Here is a 27,475-nt window from a genome sequence, read left to right as displayed (position 1 = left end):
CGTGGCGCGAGTGGTAGCGTCTCGGCTTATCATCCGGAGGTCCCGGGTTCGAATCTCGGTCAGGCATGGCAATTTCACACGCTACAAAAAATTGTCATTCATCTCATCCTCTGAAGAAATACCTAACGGTGGTCCCGGAATTAATTGAATTTTAACGACACATATTTCGTAACGACACATATTTTAATGAAATTTATGTGACATAATAATATTTTTTATACGAGTAGTAAGAAATTCTAAAAACAATATATCCGGTTATTCGAAATCAATGAACCAAAAATTATGATTGTGTAAAGTTATGATAAAAAATAAATTAAAGAAATAAGTTTTTATCAATTCAATTTTTATGTAACTTTCATAACAATTGTCATTCAATTCACAGTTAATAGGTTAACATAGGTTATAAGATTAGGTTATAAGTAAAAATAAAAGGTTAAAGAACTCTATACTAGAGAAAAAATTAAACGTTCTTTTTAATGCTAAAAAATAATTTAAGAAAAAAATATTTTGTTGTGTATTATTACAATTCCTTTTTTCTTCAATAATCCACGAGCTAAACAGAATATATATAAATATATTATATCTACATTTTTATTATTTATTAGTAATACTAATAAATAATAAAAATGCTGATTCAAGTAACTAAATTCTTTTATGTATAAAATTTAAGGTATTTTTTAAATATCCCAATAATAAAAATGCTGAACTAAGAAATATATCAGATTACTAAAAATAACAATAACAAATAAATTTAAAACATAATAATAAACAGAAGCAGTACATTCAATCAAATAATAAATAAATTAAGTTGCCACCAATAATCCTTAATTGTATGTGTTTCTCAGATTATATTTTTTTTTAGTATTTTAGTTTTATATAAAAAAAAAAATCTGATTCCATTTTCACTTACTTTCCTATTCATCAAGAAAGAATCGATTTACACCAAAATTTGTATGATACATCTATTAAAAATAACTTTTGATACAAACAATTTTTTTTTTAAATTCAGATATTTATAGAAGTTAAGTACATGAATTTACTCTATTAAAAAAATATATACTCATGGTTCTCAAAAAATTATGAATGCCATTCAATTATAAAGGAGAAGATCCAGAATATAATTTTAAGAAATATATTTTAGGTCAAAAGATACACATACACTCACACACACACACACACATATATATATATATATATATATATATATATAATTATTTTAGCTGAGTTTACTATTACACAAAAGAAATTTAAACTTCCCCTTCAAAAAAAAAGCTTTGAAAATTATTGTATAAAATAATATCATGGTAATTTGTATACAGTTACTTTCTTGGTAATTTCTGTACAGTTACAGTTAATGAAATTTGGAATATATCTCATTTACGATCTCATTTCAATTGTAACTAATAACCTAGATCGTAAATGAGATATATTCCAATTGAAATTATTCGTTGGAAACGCCTTTTATCTAAATTATGTTCCTCATAAATTATATACTACTCTCACCAAAAATTTCGTAATTTAGCACTGAACTAAAGTAATAAACATTATTTTTGGACTAAATAATTTGGTTTCATTGAGAACAGTATCAATCTCTTAAAATTTCCGACAACAAAGAAATAAGTGTACAGTTCAAACTTTTAATATTTGGGAGAAATCATAACACCGAAAATACTGAAAAAAATTAAGAATAAAGAATAGGAATAATAAAATAGGGGTAAATCCTTAATTTACCCCTGTATGGGGGGATGTTTGCAAACGTAATTGGGAAATATTTTATTGTTACCCGACCTTAGTAACTATGCAAAATTTTATGAATCGGAAATGTCAGGAAGTATGTTAAATTAAGGATGCAGGACAAACATGAAAAAGAAAATAAAAAAAACATTGTGAGTTAAAATAAAGCAAGTAATGAAAATGAACAGAGTACGAAAAACGCAAACTGCCTACCATCTCACGAAAAACATTTACAATAAAAAGTCCCTGTCACATAACTCCAAATTCAGGCCCTATAAAACTATAATCCTACCAGAAGCACTGTATGGGGTAGAATGTCTGCAGTTTTTTCATAACAAGAAATAGCAAAAGCAGAAAAATATATGGACCAAAACATGATGATGGAATCAACTAATCGTACGTGAAAAAGAAATTTACAAACATACAGAAAAAATAGGGGATTTAATCCGAGACGATTACAATTTTATGGACACTTATCCAGAATTAACATCTTATCCAGAAAAACAAATATTTAATTTCTACATAAACAGAGCCACAAAGAACAACAGGTTTAAAGAAATAGAAACACATCTAAAAATATTTCTAAGCATTTGTGTAAAGACAAAAATTAATTTAGAAAAATGATTCGAATATCTAAGATTCCAGTGGTAAAAAAGGATATAAACCTGAATAGATGAACGGAAGAAAGGGGACAACAGAGCAAAAGAATGAAAACCTTTCGGAAAAAGAAAAAGAAGTCAAAACTATGTAAACGCGATCCGTAGTGGTCGGAACGTATGTAAAAAAAAAACGGTTTCAGAGAAATAAGTGAATAATGAGATTCTAAATTAATTACCGGAAGCTAAACAGGAAAACAAAAAAAAGACTACATTAATTTAGGTTAAGCTTAAGGTGTGGGATTTTGATAAATGTTAAATAAATATTATTTACGGAAGAACTAAATTGCTTTAAGTGAAATTTAATTAGGTTTAGAACAAGGTAAAGGTTAAGGTTAGGTTGGTTTATAAATTTAACAGTTCGATATTTTTAATATTTTTAAATTTTTTTAATAGAATATTGGTTACATTTATTATCAACTAGTCCTACACCAGTATTTTCTAAACCAATTTAACGATTAATATATTATATTATGTAAAGTAGCAGTTAGATTCATTCTGCTGGAAACATTTTTACACGTCTATGTGTAAATATAATGGCAGGAAACTTTCAGTTACTCATCCAACATGATATTAGGTTACATTTCAACTGCCCTCAATGATTAATATTAGATTATGTAAGGTAGCAGCCAGAATTCATTCTGCTGAAAATATTTTTACACTTCTATTTGTAAATATAATGACAGGAAACCTTCATTTTCATATCCAACATTATTTAAGTTTCACTCCAAAATTTTATGATTCCATAATTTTCATTTATATAATCCAATATTGTTTCCAAGTGGTTGATATTACCCAAATCATGTTGTGGATCTAATCGATGCGGGACCTTTTAATTTGTTAAATTTTTCGATTATTGAAATTTCAGATTATATCCCCGATTCTGGATGACCCAAATGATGATTCTTCCAAATTTCAAATTATATCCGGGGTTTTGAAATACCAAAATGATGTTTCTTCAAAATTTCAAATGATATCCGGCCCGGAGAACCAAAAATGTCAAATAATTAGCCGCCTTGGTTTAATACGTCGGTTGGCTTAAAATTGTTCTAAGTATTATTTTATTCGCTGGTTCATTGAAATAAAAAAAGTCTTTGTTTTGATATGTAACGTTGTTGAGTCCCGTGCTGGCTTCAGTTCCTGCCAAAGCTCCATCTAAATAAACGGCAAATTACAGTTTGGAGGCTTACAGCTTTTTATCACTTTGTATCACCTCTATTTTAATCCCACTATTAATTCAATCCCAGTGAGAAAATAGAACCTCATTAACTTTAAACCTTAATTCAAATTTAATTAATTTAAGGAAAGTGAGTCCTTATATATGAACAAAGAAAAGGTTATCCGAAAAAAATTCCAAAATTTCCAAAAATTCTCAATAGGAGTTTTGAGAATAAAGCGACTATCTATTTTATAGAATTTTCTACCATAATTTTTTTATTTCTCAGGTTTATTAATTAATTATTGTGTGCAGATTACCTACATTCATAAATGTATGAAATTAAAAAAAATTACATGTTTGTACGTACGGTTAATATCATAAAAACTACTATAAAATAAAAATAATTAATGAAGTTAACAAAAATACTACTGGATAAAGGTAAACATTATAGAATAATTTAATTAAATTATATACCATAAATAATAATTGACCTAAGCTCAAACACCGATAAAAGTTAATTAAAATTACAGAAAAAATAATTATTATGAATTTATATTTTATTAATTAATTATGTAAAAACAATAACAAAATTTTTTTGACCTTTTAAATAAATAAAAAAAAGAAAATAAATAATCGCATCTGTATAAATCATTTACATATTATATTAGTTTATTAATGAACAAAACAATAATACAGAAATTTGTTGAAAATTTAATATTTAAATCGAATATTTAAATTTGACCTATTAGATAGTTTTGTATAATATAGTACATATTATTATTAATTAGCTAAAAATAAAAATGTAATAATTCTCTATCAAAAGATAACAAAAATTTAGCACATAGAACGTGATTAAAAGTTACATTTTTAACTGGGGCGCAAAGTTTGACCTCCACATACATATGTAAAGATGATATTTATTGATATATTCCCTCTAAATATAAAAACTAATATAAAGTAATATATTTTATATGAGATTTAAAAAACAACGGTATTACTCGACCCGATTTTTACATTAGTAATGTACAATATTAACTATTTTAAATGTTAAATTATTTTATTAATTTGATATTTCTCGATTCAAATACGTTCAAAAGTATTAAACAGCATTATAATTTTTTTTAATAGGGTTTAATTAACAGCACTTTCTCAAGAAAGATTATATAACAAGGAACAGCGTGTTGTACGGGAGTAAATAACAACGCTTTTATTTTATTAATAGTAGGTGTAGAATTATTTTCCGTTATACAAATAACACAAGTAATTTTCTAATTTAAAACAGTCAAGTACATAAATACGTACGTGATAAAAAAAATTAAATTTTTAATTGTAGTGCATATTATGATCTCCATATTTATGAGGGTGTATTAAAATTTTCTGACCCCCAGCATTCTGGGGTCGAATCCTAGTACAAATAAAGTATATATATATATATATATAAAATTTTCTGTACCTCCAGCATTCTGGGGTCGAATCCTAGTACAAATAAAGTATATATATATATATATAAAGTAACTTATAATTAACTCTAAATATCTTTGTTACTAGATAAGTTTAATGTTAACATTTAATTAAACTTTGAAAAGACCAATAACAAGATTGTAATTGGGAAGTTTATTACCAACTGGAGATTACAAATATAAAAAGACAACTCCATTACATAAAAAGACAACTTCATTTCCGTTAAACGATGTTACAACATCCGTCATATATATATATATATATATATATATATACATATATATATATATTTTAAATACTATATGCGTCATCACGTTTCACTGATTATGTAGTAGTACTTTTTAACCATAAACAAGAAAATTTATTTTACGTTTTAACTTAAAATAAGCGAGTAGTTTAAATAAAATTTTCGAATTAACTTTATATATATATGTTACAAACTTTTTCAAAATTACAGTACCAACTTCAATAACTTTCAGTGTTTAAAACCAAAGGGGTTTTCGTTATAGATAAAAAAATAATAATTTTAGTTTACGTCGTAAAGCAATATACGAAAAATATTTTTGTTTAATTTTCATATTAGAGAGAAACAAAATTTTAGATTTACATTACAATATATTGATTAGAAAAAACTACTAAATAATAATTAATTTTAAAAATTGAAATTTTTTTTTTAATGCTTTTATTTATAATCGCATCAACAATTATAGTCATTAGCGACTACAGTAACACTATCATATAGTATTGTATAAAAGAACAAAAATAAACAATAAAGAAATAGGAAGTGACAACAATAAATACAAAATAAAATACAAAAATCACTAACATTCCACAGCAGGAGAGGAACCGCAACAGACTTTTCATATCTCCGTTCTGGTTTAATAGAAATTTCATATCCGAACCCAGGTAGTTTTGCCGGATGGTTCCAAAGATTGGGCAATCAAAGAGCAGGTGGTACACGGACCTTTGATCTTGCAAACCGCACAGGTTTGCGTTCTGAGGAGAGCCAAGTAAGTGAGCGTGGGTAAGCCTGGTGTGTCCAATCCTTAGCCGAGTTAAGATGACTTGGTCTCTTCTGTTGCTCGGGGAAAGAGGTTTCTCGAGCACATTCTCCCGGATGTTATGTAATGCCGTGGGCCTGCTGTTATTGCGATGCGGTTGATGTAGTGTATCATAGTGACTGTATCGTAGTGTATTAACATCGTATCGTAGTGACTCTTGGCTATGTCGGGAACTGGCATAATTTTGCAACATTTGCAAGAGCAGTTCTCAGAATAAAAAATGATGCAAGACGACTGAGATACTGAGTGTTTTAGTTTATAGCAAGGCAGGGCGGACAGCCCCGTTCCTGAAGGTTCACATGCCCTAGTGTGTGGATTCCCGTGATGGAGCGGGGGCTCATGGGGTCCGTTAGGTGTGGATTAATGAAAAGACCGAGACCCGGCCGGCGGTGTGGGTTCCGGGATACGCTTGGGCTCCTGCGCCGTCGGTTTGAGGCTGACAAAGACCTAGACCCGGTTTTTTTTTGGGGGGGGGCTGGGAACGGCATAGCCGGGCCCGTCGGAAATTCGAGGCAGGCACAGGCAATTAAAAGATCCGGAACCGGGGGGGCTGACCTTGCCGGGTTGGTAACCGGTGAATGGGGAGACCCTCTTTGAGTCGCAAGGACACGTGCCAGAGCCGAGTATACCTAATTGGATGTCCGGCTCGGGAATATAGGGGGAAAAAATGTCATTCCGTAGGAGGACTCAGCAGCCATAATCTATTCCACTGAACCCGCAAATTTACACGGACTGATATCATGAAGTCTCCTCTCTCTGGCAGCCTCATCGGCCCGTCCGTTCCCAAGGATGCACAATGGCCAGGGATCCATACCAGTACCACAGTTTTGATAAGAATAAAAGTTGAATATTTTAAGATAAGAATGGTTTTTTAACGAAATATTCTGGATTACTATAAAATCTAATATAATTAATCTTCTAATAAAAATTTCGTTACGAAATAAATTAAAACTTGGTTCATTAATTATTTCTATACTTGAAAATGGATTGTGAAATAAATTTCATCTCAAAAACAGCAAACAAATGACCATCATTAAACAAGTTTAAGTAAAATTCATTACTGCAATAAATTTTACTTTTTTTTTTTGGACTTCATTTGAAACATTCTTTCAATGCTATCACGTTTATTTATTTACTGACCAATTAAAAATTCTAATGTTTCGTATTTTATTAATTATATATATTTTTAATAACAATTTGGTTATTATTATACCTGAAAACAGTTGATACGACCTGTTTCTACAAAAAAAATTAAAGTCATTTAACATATCTTTAAAAATATACTATTTGATTTTTAAATCATTAAATAAATTTAAATTTTATTCTTCTATTAATAAATTATTTAAACATAATTTACTTATAGTGTTAAATTTTTAACATTTGTTTCTATCTTTTGTTTTCAGATGTATCACTTAAAATTTTGTCGGTTGATTTTTAATTATACCTTTAATGTTATACTGTACACTTAAGATCTTATTCAGTTATGTATCTTTTATTTTTGATAAAGCGGTTAGTGAAAGCACCGAACTCTATTTACATATATCTAACATAAGTAACTACGTGCAAAGTAAGTGAATTTGATTAAAAACAAAGAGTGGGTAGTATATTCTATTTAATTCAAACAACTTGAAGTAATTAACTATCAATAGCTACAATAGCTGATATCTGAATAAAAACACCTTAATCTTCTGGAACTAATTCTTAAATAACTAAGTAGATTAAGCTTCGATTAAATTAATTAATTAAAAACAAAAAACTAATTATTAAAGATAAGGGAATTTATTAATTACATAAAATTAAAAAGAATTAAATTCTTTTAAATCGTACATTAGTCAATTTGACTCAAATTTTAAAGATTCGCGCGCATCAGTGTGTGTGTGTGTGTGTGTGTGTGTGTGTGTGTGTGTGTGTGTGTGTGTGTGTGTGTGTGTGTGTGTACACAAAAGCGCACGCGCTTTTCTGTACATAACACTGACTGTTTACATGTCTTGATTGTTTATACCAGAATCAAATAAACAGTCTGAAGAATTTTCAACTATTACGTATTTGAAAATTCATTCCAAAAAAATATCACAGATTTACTGAACAGAGTTAATATGACATAAAAACAAAAAAAAATATTTATTTAATTTTTTTAATTATTTATTGTAACAATAAATTTTCTATAAATCGATTACTATTATTATTATGAAAATGTTCTCTTTCAAAGTAAAAATAACATATTAATATAATTATAATAAAAACACCTAAAGAAAATTTCAACAACTGAGGTCAAAAATTTTTAAATAAATTGGACAACATAAGGAAACATGAAAAGTGTTTTTTTTTTTTGACAAATAAGTTGTTATTTTGGAACTGATTTATTTAAAATATTGAATAAATTGAATATTAAAAACAAAAATATGAATGCGATTTTTATATTATCTTTATATATATTTTTTTTCATTTTTATTTAAATACCTGAAATGTTCTTTATAATGAATTCTTAATAGCGTAACCTGATTTAATTAATATAGATACAATTAAAGAATTTGATGGCAAATCAAACTAATTAAAAAACATAAAATGTATAATCGAATTGAAAACATACAGACTACAATAAAAAAAAATTATATAATAAAAAAAATAAATAATTAGAAACTTACAGATTACGGATATCTGAACTTGATGAAACAAATTTTGTATCAACACGAATAGTACAACACATAACAATAAAATTTATTATTAATAAAAAAATAAACAAACACACATAGTTACAACAAAATTCATTTTATTAATGGTTTAAAAATATAAATATATATAGCACACCTCACAAAACACAATCTAAAAACGGTCGAATAAACTAAAAGCGCTCTGCTGAACGATACAACAGCAAGCCAGTTAGCCGAACGTACTTACTAACAACGGAACTAACTATCGTATCATGGGCGGCAACATAACATAGCTATAGGCGCTGAACTACCAACAGCTGTTTGAAATAGTGGGGAGATAGTACGTCATAAAGCGTCATCAGTTACGTCATTGTAGTATCATTAATATATAAATATATATATATATATATATATATATATATATATATACACACACAGTATTTTTTCCCGTATATTTATAATATATAGTAAAAGATAGTCAGGTGTCATGAATGCGAAGGACCACTGATAATGTTATCATATATCTTTTAAAAAAGCCGAGTTCGCTTGTGTTTCAATAATAATGATAACATTAGTAGTAAAAATAAAATTTATTTATTTATTTTATCTTAATTAATGATTAGTTATTTATTTTTTATATATACAAATCGATTTGAAAAAAGTAATTAAAAACATAAAAATAAGCTGATTGTATTACACGTAAAAAGATCCAGGAAGCTTATAAAGCATTTTAATTTAATGGTTTATTCTAATAAAATGATATATTTAGTTGCTTTTCAATGGTTTGATATGTTCCATTCATTTTTGTATCATTTTTTGTTTGTTTTATTTTTCTTATTAAACTTCTATTCATATTAACTAATTCATAAATCTTGCCAGCAATTGATACATCTTCACGTCATTTTATGAAAAAATAAAAATAACAATAAACATTTCGGTTCAATTTGAAATATGGTTCAAACAGATTTAGTAAATTCTTTTCGAAAGTGTTTAGATTAGTAAAAATAATATTTAATTCCATTTTGAGAAATGATAATGTCCCAAAACATGGGATTCGAATTATATTTCTTAAGCCTGGAAAATTTAAATAGAATTCTTTATATAAACGGATTGTCGTACTACTTGAAATTTCTAAATTATTTGAAAAATGTGTACTCAAAAATATTAAGATGTTAACTAACTAAATTTAACACCAAGTTATCAACGCAGTTTGCGAAAACTTCAGTATGTATAAGAAATAATAAATACAAAACCTAAAGAAGAAGTTGTTTTTTCCGTTGCATTTTTGGAAATAAATCAACCATTCAACAAAGTATGATATAAAAGTGTCTTCTTACAAAATAGATAAAAAAACACACCATATTTTTTTAAAAATATTTTAACGTCTTAACTCGCAAATAGGTTTAACACGAGTACATACACAGCTGTATTCTACAAATAACAGTGAATCATTAGTACTGTGGAATCGATTAAATAATGTTAATAACCTATCTGTTGCTTAAAATATTATAAGAGAAAAGATTCCGTATTAAAAATTATATCCCATTCACCAACAATGGCATCAAACGATTATTATCCATTATTTTTTCATTTACTAGAACATTTGAATATCGTTCAAGATTGACAAAAATAAAAGGAAAAGAAATTGGAACGAAAATACATTAATGTTACCTTACGAGATATTTTTTAACAACGTTCAAATTTCCATATTAGGCCCTTGGATAGACAAATCGGAAAACAAACTTAGACAAAACGGAAGCAATTAAATCATATTAATTCATAATCCAATTTGAATAGCACAAAGTATTTCAAAATTTATAACGGTTTCAATTCAACAAGCCCCAAATTCCTTTGTTCAAAACCACAAGCCTTCATTATATATTTACGTATTTCTAATCTAATCTGCAAGACTTAAACTTCCGTTTATTGAAGAATAAATTCTCAATTTTTTCACAAGGTTTTTCAGTATGAAGGGCGTACATATTTAGAATAACCGCATCATTTACCTAAAATTGACAAGTAAACTAAACGGTGATATCTGCCGATTTATTTTAAAGAATACACAAAATTATATATCCAATTCATCCAGTATAAAAATACAATATTCAAAACGAAAAAATACAATACATTTTCTTCATTACGTCTCACAAAAAAACATTATAAAACAACATATTTTTTATTGAATAATAGTAAATTTCAAATAAATGGAATGGTGATAAAAATAAGTTGTTCTTAATATCGTACTTAGTCAATGAATTTGTTTTCATACATTCTTCTAAAACTTCACACATTTCAAAGCAATTTACGGTTTATTACCAGTATTTCATAGCGATATAACGCTACAGTCGATGAAAAACATTTTTTAAATATATTTTTGTGTAATTTGTAAATCTATGTTTACCTATTGTTGCTGCAAAAAAGTTATCCTGGGTTGTCACAGTTCATCATTATAATTTTATTAAATGAAATAAATATACAAATTCTACTATATTTAAATTTCTTTACATTAAATTCATCATCTGTAAAAAAAATTAGGAAATTATATTCAATGTAAATTTCTGGAATTGATGTCATTCTATATTTCTTAATAACTATACTTTCTTTCTTAGTCAATAATATGTTTACTTTCCCTTCTGATTTAAAACCTTTCTTTACACGCGCGGGCACACAAACAAAAAACTTATTTTTCACATTTTCTGGGTCATATTTCACACAAACCAACTAGATTCACCGTTAAGATTGGGTCCTAGACTTAATTTTCTGCGAAATCGCAGAAATCAGTACGAAATCTATCACTAACCGACATTTGTTAATGAAGAATTTCTGAATCCCGAAGTTTTTTCCTGTTTAGCCTCCACGAATTACTTCAGAGGATGAAAGAGGATGATATGTGTGAGTGTGTAAGTGAAGTATAAGTCTTTTACGGTCTCAGGTCGATCATTTCTGAGATGTGTGGTTAATTGAAACCCAACCGCTAGTATTCAAATCCGTATAAAAGTAACTGCCTTTGCTAGGATTTGAACGTTGGAAATCTCGAATTCGAAATCAGCTATTTGCGAAGACGCGTTCCCCACTAGACCAATCCGGTGGATTGTATCACGAAGTAGTTTACACCAACTACCATAACCTATTACACTCGTGAAAATAATTGAAACGTTCTTAGGCTAGTGAAAGATTTCACTCGGATTTTAGCTACCCCAATGAAATGAGGTCGTATTGAAATTTTTATGTAGATAATTAAGCGACAAAATTAGTGATTTCTTACAGTTTCTGACCTAAAAATCTAGTAATTCAAATTTTATTTGGAAACGGTACATTACTACATTTGCCAAAAAAAGTATTTATTAAATGAAAAAAATCACATTTTTGTTTTGGAGGAAAAAACTTAAAATTACAAAACAATTGTAAAAGTAAAATAAATCAATAAAAATTACTTAGATAATTTTTTTATTAATGACAGAAATACAAAAAAATATTTGACAAATTATTATTTCAAAGTTGACAATATAATTTAAACAGCTGATCAACAATGCCCAATAATGTGTTAGTGTTTATATTCTGTAAGGTACGTTAAGTATATCGGGTAATGTAAACTGTGCTCTCGTTAGCGAAAGTTTTGTATAAATTTTAGTTTGAACGTGATCGGTTTGCTTTGAAATACTAATTTATTGTATTTTTGTCGTTAATAAAAAAAATATTCAAATTATTACCTGTGTAATATTTTTTTATTTGTTTAGTACGACTGACAAAATGTAGTAAAGTTTTGTTTCTAATCAAATTTTTCTATTCTTTGTTTTATTCACCCTTTCTTACAGCATTTTGTTCAAAATTAAATTCTATAAAAGTCTGGTTAAAAGGTCTGATGTGTTTATTACCCATTTATCAAAGTTATTGTAAGTCAAACATAAAAAGCAAGGTTTTTTACCCGAATTTATTGATTTTAACCTGAAATTTCTCAAAAATCCATGCAGATTCTGTCGGATCTATTTGTTCGATTTTCAGGTAAAAAACCATAAGAAATTAAGACGGAATTTTTAAGGATAGAATTAGTAATTTCTTAATTTCTAATTCTATCCTTAAAAATTCCGTCTTAAAAATATCAGTACGATCTCGTTTCACCGGGATAGCTGAAGTCCGGCCAAACTCTTTCATTACCCGTAATTCGCAAAATAAGCATTTTAGGAGAAGTGTTTATATGAAATTTTACCATTATTTTCACGAGTAGAATAGGTTACGAAAGTTTCGAGAGAACTTTGTAAAAAATTAACTAATCTTGGATTAAAAAACTGGGATTTTTTAAATTTAATATATCTATAATAATTAAGTCCATATGTAAAAAATTGTATTATTTTTACCTATTTCATATATGTTTTAAATTAAAAACTTCATCGTTAATATCCCACTTTAACGGATTTTCATTAATAGACAATCTCCGTTACTTTTTCAATTAACAAAATCATTACTATCCGTTTTTAAAAAAAAATTTCCGAGTTGGCGAATTTTTAAAAGGACATTTTAATTGAACTTATAATCTGCAAAAAAAGTATTTTCATATAAAAAAATATTCGACTATACAAAGGTATTTCTATTTTTATGAGTGTATAAATTGTTACTGATATACGGAATGTTTATAATACAACTCTTTGGTTCTAAAAAATCGAATTTTTATATTTGTTATTTATATTATTAAGCTTTTCATCGTAGATATTCGTTGCGGTTGGCACCGCTGTATGACCTTCACTGCGTATCCGGTCGGCAGTCTCACTATCAGTCATGATACCGCAGCAGAAAGCTGAATGCGTTATTTGGTTAATCAAAACGAGATCGGCTATCACACTTCAGCGTAATTATTATCGTAAATATGGCGGCGTCGCGCCGATGAATAAAACAATATTCTAGTGGTTTAATCACTTTAAGGAAACAGGCAGTATCGTAAAGGGTAAGTCACCAGGCAGGCCGTCCGTATCTGAACAGAATGTGGAACGGATCCGAACATCTTGTACGCGTAGCCCGAAAAAGCCATTATTAAAGGCGCAATTTAGACGTATAAGATGTAACTTTTATATGAAATTAAACCCGATGAAAAATTGGTAAAATTGGAACAGCTTTTAATATTTAACAACAAATAAGGACTACCAAAAAATGTCTTGTTTTCAGATGAGGCAACATTTCACAGTAGTGGGTGAGTAAGTCGAAAAAACTGCAAGATTTGAGGATCAGGGCCATCGCATGGAAATATCGAAAATCCGAATGAATCTTCCACAGTCGTTTTCTGCGGACTGAATGACCGTATAGTACGCCCGTTCATTTTTGTAGAAAGCACAAATAATAGGAATAGGAATATTTTCTATCAGGATTAATTTTCTATCAACTAAACGGCGCTCTGCCGCATTACAGCAACCATGTTCGTGCTGCATTAAACATACGCTTTCAAAACAGATAAATTGGAAGAAAAGGGCTGATCACACGGCCACCAAGGAGCCCAGACATGACCACCTACATTTCTTTTGAGATCACTGTAAGGTATTGGTTCAGATGATGAATGGATGAATGAAATTGCAATTTTTTAGTGTGTGAAGTGCCTGACCGGGATTCGAAAACGAGACCTCCAGATGAAAGTCCGAGACGCTGCCACGGAGGCCAGCGAAATCAACCACCTGCGGGAAAGGATTCTTGCGGAAGTAGCATCCATTACGTCCACCATACTGGTGAATACTCGGGAAGAGCTTGATTACCGTCTGGACGTGGTAATGTAACCAATGGTGCACATATAAAAGTGTATTAAAAACCAAAAGAATCTTCAGAATTTATATACACATGTAAGTAATACTTTAAATATAATGCTGTTTAATACTTGAAACCGAGGTGTTTTTTTATAAACACCCTATTAATTTGTATCCATTCAGAACCCGATTCTATCAGGTTCTAAAAACTTAATTCTAGCCTTACACACTCTCTTCAACAACTCGCCTAAAATATAAAATGCAAATGAATTTTCCTATTCAGGCGATTACAGCCTTTTTATTAAAGGAAAATCGTTTGAAACATTACCACTAGTATAAACGATGCGTAGCATATTTACCAGTAGTTTAGCCGTATTCCTTCTTTCGTGGAAATAATTATATTCAGTAAAAAATTACAAAAACGTACACAGCTACTGTTTTAGTAATGTCTATTTTTACTCACTAGGTAGCAGCACTATCTAATTATAAAACTTTAAAAAAAATTTTTGATTCTGTTTATTTTAATAAAATTAAATTCTTATAACGTATCACCGATCAAATACGACAGTTTAATAAACAAATTTTTATTTTAATTATTATTACATAACGATAAAGAGAATTTTTAAACTCTGCAGTTCTTCTTATAATGCACGTAGATTTTTAAAACTGAAAGAAATTATAATATTTCTTTATTAAGAGCTTTATTCAACAGACCATTAATCAACTTTTTTAAGTTAATATCAATTAAGATATCAATGATTATATGTTTTATTTTTTAAAACAGTTATATTTAACTTTAATGATTTAAATTTTGGAAATTTTATTCGTCCTGTTTTCAATTGAAGAATTCTGTTTTAATAACAATCAGTTTCTTGTTTTAGTCGGTAGGTAGCAGCACTCAACTATCAGTTTCAGTAAAATTTCCTGATTTATGATTTTGTTTATTTAATAAAATAAATATAATAAACACATTATATAATTATTATTTGTCTTGATTATAATATTTAAAGTACGTGTGCGTATATTGAAAAAAAATTTTTTTACGAAATTTATTAACACCTAATTTTCATCAGGTGAACCGGGATTTATCCGAGCTGAATTTTAATTTTGTTATTTCTCTTCGACTTGGATCTATTTCTTAATGATTAAGCCAATACGAAACCTTAAGTTGTTATTTTAAAATGTTTGCAGGAAATTTTTAATAATAAATCTCAAAACTCGAAATTAACGAATGATTAATTTATAAAATTATATTTTTAATATTATGTTAATAATAATTAGTGATTACTAGAATATTTTAAATAAATTTGGACGGTGGATCAATAATTTTTGTACTTTAATCTTTGAGTATCTTTACTTTTATCTGAAGAGGTGGCCAAAGTCCATCAGAGTCAATACGTTAAGTTAGCACAGCATAAGATATCGGATTTGCTACCCTACATAAAGTTGTAAGAAAGAACTGAAACGTTTCCTTTACAAAGTAAAGAGTGTTCAATGACTGAAACCTACAGATCATGACTAAAAAAAAAAAAAAAAACTAAATTATTGTCAATGGTTCGGTACGCATCCTCGACATTAAATCTTTTACAGATGAAGCGCGGTTTCGTCTGGGAAGATATAATAATTCACAAAATACACGACTATGGTCGACAACTAACCTCAGTGAATTACATGAACCCAATCTTTTTTGAAAATACTGTATCAATCAAGGTTGGTACCAAGAAGATGGCGCCATAGTGTTCATAGTTAACAGACCAGTGACTTTTTTACGAACATTTATCAAAACGGTATATTATAAAAAAATGATATGCCAAGCATGTGCTTTAAGTGTAACCGACAAATTCTTCACGGCTTCTTTATCAAACTGATGACTTCACGGCATTGCATAATCCTTTATATGACACAACTTATGTAGATATCACTTACGCTACCATATTGCCTTCAACGGTCATTTAAATTAAAAAAAAAAAAAAAACTCAAATATTGTTACTGAAAAAATCTTTTAAAACATAGTTAATTTGATATATTGTATGTGATGTTAATTGTCACAAACAGTAAGGGTTATAAAGAAAAAGATTTAAAATGTTCTTCTTTACATATAAAATGTTCTTCAACTTCCCTTTCATATCACCGCAACTCCCCATAGGGGTCGTGAACCCCAGGTTGAGAAGCTACCCACCTGGTTGGTCTAGTGTTGAACGCATCTTCCCAAATCAGCTTATTTGGAAGTCGAGAGTTCCATCGTTTAAGTCCGGATCTGAATACTAGATCGCGGATACCGGTGTTCTTTTGTGGTTGGGTTTAATTAACCAAACATCTCAGAAATGGTCGATCTGAGACTGTATAAGACTACAAAAAAAAACACAAAAGAATAAATGTATAATGCAGAGTAATTGAAAATAATTTCGTGGAATTAAGTTTCGTGCGTAATTTGTCACATTATCTAATAAGGCAATTACACTTAAATAGAGATATCATATTAATTTTAGTTAATTTATTTACGGTAAAACTTTATCGCTTAAGGTATATTTAAAACAGATTTAAAATTATTGGAAACATATTATCTTATAAAACAATAACTTAAATAATAATGACAGCATGAAAAATAAATTCAAATATCTACTACCTGAAACACATTACATTACCATTTCAAGGTTGGATATATTACAAATGATTTAACATCTGCGTAATTATCGGTGATTTTTTTTAATATCATACATTATTCTACACATCGTTCTTCCTCGTATAAGTTTTCTTTTGTCATACTGAAGTTTATCTTTACAAATATATACGTAAGAGGGATTTTATATTCAATTCTAATCAGGGAAATCCAGATTGAAAAAACTTTGTTATTAAGATTATTAGAAGAAATTTTTTGTTTGGACAAACTACAATAATTCTACATACAATTTATATTTAAATTAATTTTAATCTAACTGATTAAAAAAAATCACATAGAAATATAAAAAAAATAAAATGATTATTAGAAAACAAAAAACCCGAGTACTAATTGTAAACATCTACCTAGAATAATTATGAAAATTTAACAAAAAATATCTGAACAAGTCTTACTTTCTTTTCTTACAAATATTCATTCAGGATATATCCTGACCCCCCATAGAAGAGGACACCCTCCAACATCTCCGTTCCATGACTTTATGGGCTTTACCGAAGATCATCTTCAAAATCTCGGCTTTTGAAATATTCCAGTCCACCTCGGCCAGGATGCTACCATGCGAATGCCACGAATGATATTCCCGTCGGTAAACTATTATTTAATGAACTCAAAACAAAACATCTAACTGAGTCTTAAATAAGACTGAAAGGACCTAACTAAACAAATGAACTGAACCCCACCTACCCATAGAAAATAAAAGTGAGTTCAACACGCAACATGAAACATAAAATAACAACACAAGTAACATTGAAACAAAGGAACACAAAACACAGTAACAAAGGACAAAAACATAATTTATAGAACAAAACATCAACGAAAATAGAATACAAGAGAAATCCAAGCAGTGCTCTAGATCCTCCCTCAGCAATCTTTTCCTTTGCTAAATACACTATAAAACACTCTACTTTATAGCAATTAAGAAATACTATAAACAGGAAGTGCAAACTGGCGAAAGAAGAGTGGATTAAAGAAAAGTGTTCAGAAGTGAAAAGAGAAATGAACATTGGTAAAATAGACGGAGCATACAGGAAAGTTAAGGAAAATTTTGGGGTACATAAATTAAAATCTAATAATGTGTTAAACAAAGATGGTACACCAATATATAAAGTCGATAGATGGGTGGAATATAATGAAGAGTTATACGGAAGAAATGAATTAGAAAATGGTGTTATAGAGGAAGAAGAGGAAGTTGAGGAGGATGAAATGGGAGAAAAAATACTGAGATCTGAATTTAAGAGAGCATTAAAAGATTTAAATTGCAGAAAGGCTCCTGGAATAGACGGAATACCTGTAGAATTACTGCGCAGTGCAGGTGAGGAAGCGATTGATAGATTATACAAACTGTTGTAATATTTATGAAAAAGGGGAATTTCCGTCAGACTTCAAAAAAAGTGTTATAGTCATGATGCCAAAGAAAGCAGGGGCAGATAAATGTGAAGAATACAGAACAATTAGTTTAACTAGTCATGCATCAAAAATCTTAACTAGAATTCTATACAGAAGAATTGAGAGGAGAGTGGAAGAACTGTTAGGAGAAGACCAATTTGGTTTCAGGAAAAGTATAGGGACAAGGGAAGCAATTTTAGGCCTCAGATTAATAGTAGAAGGAAGATTAAAGAAAAACAAACCGACATACTTGGCGTTTATAGACTTAGAAAAGGCATTCGATAATGTAGACTGGAATAAAATGTTCAGCATTTAAAAAAAATAAGGGTTCAAATACAGAGATAGAAGAACAATTGCTAACATGTACAGGAACCAAACAGCAACAGTAATAATTGAAGAACTTAAGAAAGAAGCCGTAATAAGAAAGGGAGTCCGACAAGGATGTTCCCTATCTCCGTTACTTTTTAATCTTTACATGGAACTAGCAGTTAATGATATTAAAGAACAATTTAGATTCGGAGTAACAGTACAAGGTGAAAAGATAAAGATGCTACGATTTGCTGATGATATAGTAATTCTAGCCGAGAGTAAAAAGGATTTAGAAGAAACAATGAACGGCATAGATGAAATCCTACGCAAGAACTATCGCATGAAAATAAACAAGAAGAAAACAAAAGTAATGAAATATAGTAGAAATAACAAAGATGGACCACTGAATGTGAAAATAGGAGGAGAAAAAGTTATGGAGGTAGAAAAATTTTGTTATTTGGGAAGTAGAATTACTAAAGATGTACGAAGCAGGAGCGATATAAAATGCCGAATAGCACAAGTGAAACGAGCCTTCAGTAAGAAATATAATTTGTTTATATCAAAAATTAATTTAAATGTCAGGAAAAGATTTTTGAAAGTGTATGTTTGGAGTGTCGCTTTATATGGAAGTGAAACTTGGACAATCGGAGTATCTGAGAAGAAAAGATTCGAAGCTTTTGAAATGTGGTGCTATAGGAGAATATTAAAAATCAGATGGGTGGATAAAGTGACAAATGAAGAGGTATTGCGACAAATAGATGAAGAAAGAAGCATTTGGAAAAATATAGTTAAAAGAAGACTTATAGGCCACATACTAAGGCATCCTGGAATAGTCGCTTTAATATTGGAAGGACAGGTAGAAGGAAAAAATTGTGTAGGCAGGCCACGTTTGGAATATGTAAAACAAATAGACGACTAGCACTAGATAGGGAATCTTGGAGAGCTGCATCAAACCAGTCAAATGACTGAAAACAAAAAAAAATGCCCATTCGGCCTGGCCCCTCCAGTTTACACGAGATCCAACGCCGACCCAATAAGACAACCCGACATTTGGTCTTCGTGTGCAATAACTCGTACTTCGAGCACTCATAAAAAAATTGGAGGTGTCATCCAACTGTCCACACCATATTCACCATTTAATAAAGACTACACAGGAAAGATTTCGTTTGTATTTTAGCTACTTCGGTGAAATGAGTTCGTACTGAAATTTTTAGGAAGTTAATTAAAAGGCAGACATAGTAATTTCTAATGATATTTGACCTGAAAATTGGATAAAATAGATTCCAGAACCGTATTTGCAGTAGTTTTTGAAAAATCTGAGGTTAAAACCAATAAATTGTAGTAAAATCTGAGGTGAAAACCAATAAATTGTAGTAAAAAACCCAGTTTTTACGTTTCATGTGCCTATAATTTTGTCAATGGTTAAATTTGGTTTAACAAAAACTTTGTTAAACAGGTATAAAACGTTTTACCTGTTTAACTAAGTTTTTGTTAAAGAGCTTGCAGAGAGAATTTAATTCTGAACAAAATGGGGTAAGAAAAGTTGAATAACATATAGAAATGTTAGAAAGAAATAGAATATATTAAAAACAGTAAATTACTACATATGCCACAAAAGTACTTTATTAAATGTAAAAACAAAATTTACTGTTAAAATTGAATATGAATACGCTGATACGGATTTATTTTGGGTGTGTGAAATGGTAACGCTACAGCTGCTGCAACAGAATATGACATATGTTTTCAAATAGCAGGATTCTATATCACAAAACAATTAACGCGACTTTTCGTAATCTTCGGGAACGCGATCACTATCTGGCATTCGTACCAGATACAAACGATCTGTATAAAATGACACTGTTGCTGATGAAATTATTATCGCTGCAGGTTAGCGCAGTCCAGGCTTCGGTAAAACACGTCATTCTAAGCGGATCGGAGTTTTGCATTCGAATGTTTGAAGGACATTGAAACAAAACAAGTTTTATCCGTATCATAAACAGCTAGCTCAACACACACCTCTTCGCTTGGAGTTCTGCAGCTGGTGGAATAGAAATCAACAACAACAATTCTACAATTATCTTTGTTTACCGACAAAGCAAATTGACGTTAGCAACTTAACCAATGAACGTACATGGGCAAAAATAAATCCTCATGAAATGATTGAAGGCAATTTTGAATGGTGCAGCTTCTTCACAATCAGCTGTTGTAAATCATTAATATTACCTGGTCGTTTAAAAAATGTCTATATGCACTTTCTTCAAGAAGTAAATCATTAATATTACCTGGTCGTTTAAATAATGTCTATATGCACTTTCTTCAAGAAGAACTGCCATAGCTTCTAGAAGATTTTCCCCTAGCCCTGATGCGCAAAGCATACTTCCAGCATAATGGCGCCCCTCTCCATTTCTCTTGTGCTATTTTCACTCACTCAAATCGTTATTTTCTTGTTCTCAGAAATTATTCGGCTTCATCTCCCTGGCCATTAGCCAGGGAGATCTACACCTGTAGATTTGTGCGTCTGTGGATGGATGGCAAATAAAAATAAATTCTCGTGAGTGATTAATTATCCGCATTAAGGATGCTGCTGACATACTTAAGGTTAGTCCTGAAGAATTATAAAGAGCAAAACAAGCATACAGAAGCGTGCCAAGAATTTTCTATTATTTTCACAAGTAGAATAAGTTATCAAAGTCCTCGGAAAATTTTGTGATACATTCCTATATATTTAGAAAAAAAATTATTTAGAAAAAATTACTTTATTTTGCGGTAATTTTGAATCTATCTCCTGAACTACCAATAATATTTAGCTTTCATTGAGGGCTTTCTACTGCAGTTATAAATCCAAAATTTCAACATCCTACGGCTAATCGTTTTTGAGTTATGCGAGATACATACATACATACATACGTACGTACATAGACGTCTCGTTGAAACTAATAAAAATGGATATTTCCATTGAAATCTGAAAACCGAAATTTTTGCAGGTATATTAAGATTTAAATCCTATAAACTGCTACGTTTAACTAGTAAGTTCCTTCATTAAATTTTATAGCGAGTGCATAATCCTATAAAAAAGTAAGATAAGCAGGAATCATTGATAATCGAAACTAATTGAAATTATCAAAGCCAGAATGAAACAAAACTAATAAGCTACGGTTTTATATGGAATTCAAAGATAACATAAAGAACATAAAATAATTTGTAATATTTACTCAAACACACACAACAACTATTCATCACAAACAAATTACGTCATTCTCTATCTATGAAATCGTGGTAGATAAAATTTATATCTCAAGATTTTTCCAACTTTGGTAAACAAAATACTCAACATCATCCAAATGTAATAAACTTTTATAAAGTACTTTTATAAAAGCAAACCTTTTCCATATTTCATTTGCAAAAATCTTAAAACTACTCTTACCGAAAATTATATAGTTAAAAAATACTTTTTATGATGCTAAAGATTTGCCTTACTATTCACTGAATAAGAAATATAGATATAATTACTTCTAAATCTCGTATCTTTAAGTAGGCGTGCACTAAGAAAGATTTTGTGAAATTTTTATTTTAACAGGTTCAAATCGATAAAAAACTAAATTTCGTGTTAACAGCGCTATCTGTTGGACTTATAAAGCAACATACGCTATACTAAATATTTTACGATTCCATTACAATGTTACCGATGTGTGTGTCCGCTATAGACTAAAAAACTACTGGACTGATTTACACGCGGGTAAGAAAGGAGAAAGGAGAAAGGAAAAAAATTGGAAATAGGGAATAATCGAAAAAGGTAAATGGGAAGAAGGGGAAAATAAAAAAGGTGAAAGCGGGGAAAAGGAAATGGAAAGGGAAAAGAGAAAAAAGAAAAGAGGAAAGAGGAAGGGGATTAAATAAATTTAATTAAAATTATTATATAAAATAATATTAAATTAAATTTAAATAAATAATTAAATTAAAATGGAATTACAAAATTAGAATATGTAAAACAAATAATTGAAGATGTCAGTGAAGTTAGTTGAGATTAAAAGCTTAGGTAAAGCATGGAAGTGAAGTGAAGTAAGTGAAGTAATTCATTACATCTGTCAAATAATTAATATTAATACATCGTCTGCGCGCGCAGAGCGACTTAATGTGTGTGTGAGTGCACCAGAAGAATGCCGTTAAATTTTACAGCTGTATTTCTCTGTTTAAAATAATGAAAAAGTTCATAATAAACATGTGTCCGGAAAAGGCTTTGTTTTTAAATTAGGAATAACAAATAATTTTACCATGATTTCTGCTTAGCGGCAAAATGAACCTATACCGAAATTCATCGAAAACCAACTGGAATCACTGTGAAGAAGGGGGAAAGGGAAAATTCGGAAAAGAGAAATAGAAAATAAATCGAAAAAAGTAAAAGGGTAAAAAGGGAAGAAGGGGAAAATGCAAAAAAATAAAGAAAGGGAAAAGAGAAGAAAAAAAAGAGGAAGAGGGAAAGGGGAATAGGGAAAGAGGAAGTAAGGGAAGGAGGAACAGGAGAAGGAAAGGGAAACGAAAGAAAACGGGAAGGGAGAGCGAAGCGAGCCATGACCCTCTGATCGTAACGGAAGCGCAAGTAACTATATGGGGATGCAAGATTTGGGATAGCAATAAATTGTTTGTTTATCTTTATTGGACTTTTATATTGAACTATATTAAATTATTCATAAAATGGATTGGTCTAACAAAAATTGTTCAATTTTCTTATCTTCCTTTTTTTGTTTTCCTTTATTTAAGTTTTGTTTATTTTACATAAAAATGTTTATTTACCGTTTTATTAGGATTAAATGAAAATCTAAATGTAATATTGCTGATTAAATATATTTTATTTATAAAAAAATAAGTTTGCTATTAAAAAAGCATTGCGAGTGAAGCTATATATATAAATATATTGTGGGCGAAGTCGTGACGGGGTACGCTACATTATAAAAGTATTGTGTCAGTCTCCGTGGCTGAGAAGTAGCGTCTCGGCCTTTCATACGGCGGTCCCGGGTTGGAATCTCGGTTAGGCATGGCATTTTTCACACGCTAAAAAAATTTTATTTCATATTCCCAAGGAACAAGTTTCAAACAAATCTGGCGAATTAATCATATAAAAACCGTTCATTAAAAACAATATTGAAAAAATCATTGAGTTCGAATCATTAGTTCGTAAGACTTAGGGAAAATTTGTGTACAAACAATAGAATTGTGATATAATATAATTGTGATATAATCACAATATATTGTGATTTTATATGTGAAAGATGATGTATTGATGTACTCAGTATCCTAATACAGATTACTATACAAATTAAATTATAATAATCTGTCCGTTTGTTAACTATAGTATATTGATTCCCTTAATTTCAAGAAAATTTCGTTTTGATTTAAAGATTTAAATAACTTTACAGCTGAATTTCTTGAATTTGGAAAAATTTCATACGCGAAAATTTTTCTAGGTTTTAAAAATTGGGATAGAAATACTAAATTGACAATATTTATCGTATTTCACAGCATCTAAACTTCGTTTTGTACAAAAAGCTACATTTATTTACAAAAATACATTTTTAAAAAATTCTAAATTCATCGTCTTTTATATACTACTTCTTTTTGTGAAAATCGAGTTTGATCCATTCAAAAGGTATTAGTAACTTATTTTTTATTTGTAATAATCTAATTATTATACTGTTAGAATAAAAAGAGTTTAAACGTAAAATGAAAAATGTTAAAATTTTTATATCCTGTAATATTTGTTACATCAAGAGTTTTATTCAATACTAAATTTTATATCGCAATTTCGAAAAATGTACACACGTACACGGGTTGTATGACGAAGTTCTTCCAGGAATTTCATACCTTTTCTACACTTGAAAATAATGGAAAAAATACATATAAATATGTCAATAGATATATGCCCTAAAATGCTTCGTTTGAGAGTTACGGCTAGTGAAAAATTTCGCTCGGATTTCAACTACCACGGTAAAATGAGGTGGGGTATTGAGAATTTTTGGATGTTAATTAAGGAGGAAAATTAGTGATTTCCCATGAGTTTTGACCTGAAAATTCGAATAAAATACGTTTCAAAACCATATCTACAGTATGTTTTGAGGAATCAGGAGTGAAAGCCAAAAAATTCGGGTAATAAACATTCTTTTTATGTTTAACGAATTTCTATTTTCGAATGTTTCGTTTTTTTTGTTGTTTTATTCAAATTATCTTACTCATTTTGTTCAGAATTAAATCTCTACAAGTTTTGTTTACAATTTTTATGTGTTTATTACCCATTTAATAAAGTTATAGCACGTCAAAATAAAAAAAAAAATACAACATACTAATAAATTGGGGCTTTTTACCCCAATTTAATGGTTTTCACCTCAGATTTCTCAAAAAATTACTGCAGGTGCGATTCTGCGTAACGTCCTAAAAATTTCAGTACGACCTCATTTCATCGGGATAGTTGAAATCCGAGTGACAACTTTCACTAGCCGTAAATCAGGCATTTTAGGACATTATGTGAACTTTTCCCATATTTTCACGAGTAAAATAGGTTAAACTCCCGGAAGAACTTCGTGATACACTCTGTATTTATAGATACATGAAAATTTCTGACAAGCATATTTAAAGACGAAACAAGTACAAATCTAAATTTACCAATGAAGAAATGTAAAGCATGACCTTCCCAGCTACGAAAGTTATGTAACGTATAAAACTAGAATGTAGTAAATCTGCATATGCAGTTGAAGTTATATATATAACCTCAACTGCATTAATTTTGCAATTAGATGTTCAGTTATAATGTTTGTGTTTTAGAAATAAATAAGTAAGCATATGCAAACATACAGGTAAAACATAATATATTTACATAAAATATAAGCCTATATAAAATTTATTTTTGTTACATCTTAATTATAAGCAATAACTTTACTTCTATTAGCATTTTTATGACATAAAAGTAACAAGTACTTACGGACGTATGGATTTCTGAATCTCATTTTAATACTAATTTTTATATATAAATTTTATAACAGTTTGAACGTGAGTATTTTTTTAATTTGTGTGGAATAGTCTATGTATGTAAATCTAAACACTCTCTCTCTCTCACACTCTCTCTATGTCTGTCTGTTTGCCTCTCTCTTCTCTCTCTCTCTTTCTCTCTCTCTCTCTCTCTCTCTCCGAAACACACATAGATAAATAGATAGATAGATAGATAGAGAAAGAGAGAGGGAGAGAGAGAGAGAGAGAGAGAGAGAGAGAGAGAATAGTAAACTAACAGACTATGCCGAAATTTATGTAATATTCTCGTATTTAAATGATGTCTAATTACGTAGTTAATTTAAACATCTCGCTATAAACAATATTTGTGTTATCTCAACGATTTGCAATCGTTTTCATGTGAAAAGAACGTAGCCTACATTTCTTATTTGGATAAAATTGTTAGGATGGACAATAAATAAACGGGCTTAATTTTTACTAGAAGTAGCATCAGGAAAAAAAGTAGCATAAATATGTATAGTTTTATTTATTTTATTTTATTATGAAAAATAAAATCATGTAGCCTAACACTCAATTTATGAAATCATATCTAATTTCTTCTCTAGAAATTATAAACATTTCTAAGATGATCAGCAACGATACGTAAACTTATTAAAATATATGAAAAACATAAAATAAAAAATTCTCGCTGAAACCCTATATTCTACACAAATATTTGTTATTTATTGGATCTCGGCTGTAAAGGGACCGAAAGAAATAAAAATATATCTATCTAAAAAAAAATTTGATGAGGACATCACATAACCTCCTTGTACGGTTTTTAAATTACACACTTTTTTTTTACACACTTTTTTTTAAATGAAAACAACATTTTATTTTATGTTATTTTTAACATTTATTTCATTAATAACTTCTGATTTTTTTTCATATTTGTTTTTTATTATTATTGAAAATATTATTTATTGTAAAGTTTTTTTTTAACAATCTGAGGTTAATAAGACTCAATATTAATAAAGTATTAATAAATCAATATATATAAATAAATTTAAAAAAAGGAGATGTCGGATTCAAACCGATGTGTCTTCCTTCCCCTTGTAAGATCCAAATATTTCATTAATTAAAATTTTATTTGAAAAGCTCTCAATGAGGGCTTATTACTGCAGTTCAAAAAGTCTAAAATCAAAATTGTTTTTGATTTTGGGCTTTTTTAAACACCTTTGCTTAAGTCGATTGCAATCAAAAGGGGAGGTGCACAACTAGATGTTACAACAGTCCTAAATCAAAATTTCAACATCCTACGGCTAATAGTTTTTAAGTTATGCGAGTTATGCGAAATACATACGTACATACATATAAGGAAGTAAAAATTGGAATATTCATAAACTCATGATATAAAATATAAAATCATAATTTTACCGTAAATAATATAATAATTTTACAGTTTTACCATAAATAATCTGTTCAAATGAGCATGAAAAATTTCGTAATAAAGTCTCTAATTCACCATAAATACATTCATCTAAACCGCTTCTGACCTATCTCTTTAAAATCGCTACATCATCTGGCAAAGAAAATTAAAATCTTTAATAACTGGTTAAAATGATCTATTTTCTTTAAATATGTTAATTCAGAATATCAGAGTAATCAAGTATTGACAAAGCT

At 29.2% G+C, this 27,475-nt stretch overlaps 1 protein-coding gene across 2 annotated transcripts in view; it reads right to left on the bottom strand.

Moving 5' to 3' along the window:
* The window catches only part of LOC142331374 (inositol-trisphosphate 3-kinase B-like), a 304,893-nt gene that overhangs the window by 185,470 nt on the left and 91,948 nt on the right, over nucleotides 1–27,475 (bottom strand). The window contains exon 1 of one of the 2 annotated variants that reach the window (XM_075377244.1): nucleotides 8,717–8,984. The exons of the other annotated variant lie outside the window; for it this stretch is intronic. Within the exon in view, the coding sequence (XP_075233359.1) occupies nucleotides 8,717–8,778 (62 nt within the window). The 5' untranslated portion in view covers nucleotides 8,779–8,984. Of the gene's footprint in view, nucleotides 1–8,716; nucleotides 8,985–27,475 lie in introns of those variants that run through there. 2 annotated transcript variants of the gene reach the window in all.

This window comes from Lycorma delicatula, chromosome 10 (genome assembly GCF_047948215.1).
Source record: "Lycorma delicatula isolate Av1 chromosome 10, ASM4794821v1, whole genome shotgun sequence".
Lineage (NCBI taxonomy): Eukaryota > Metazoa > Arthropoda > Insecta > Hemiptera > Fulgoridae > Lycorma > Lycorma delicatula.
Note: the sequence above shows the minus strand (reverse complement) of the source record. Positions and strands in the feature narration are given on the sequence as shown.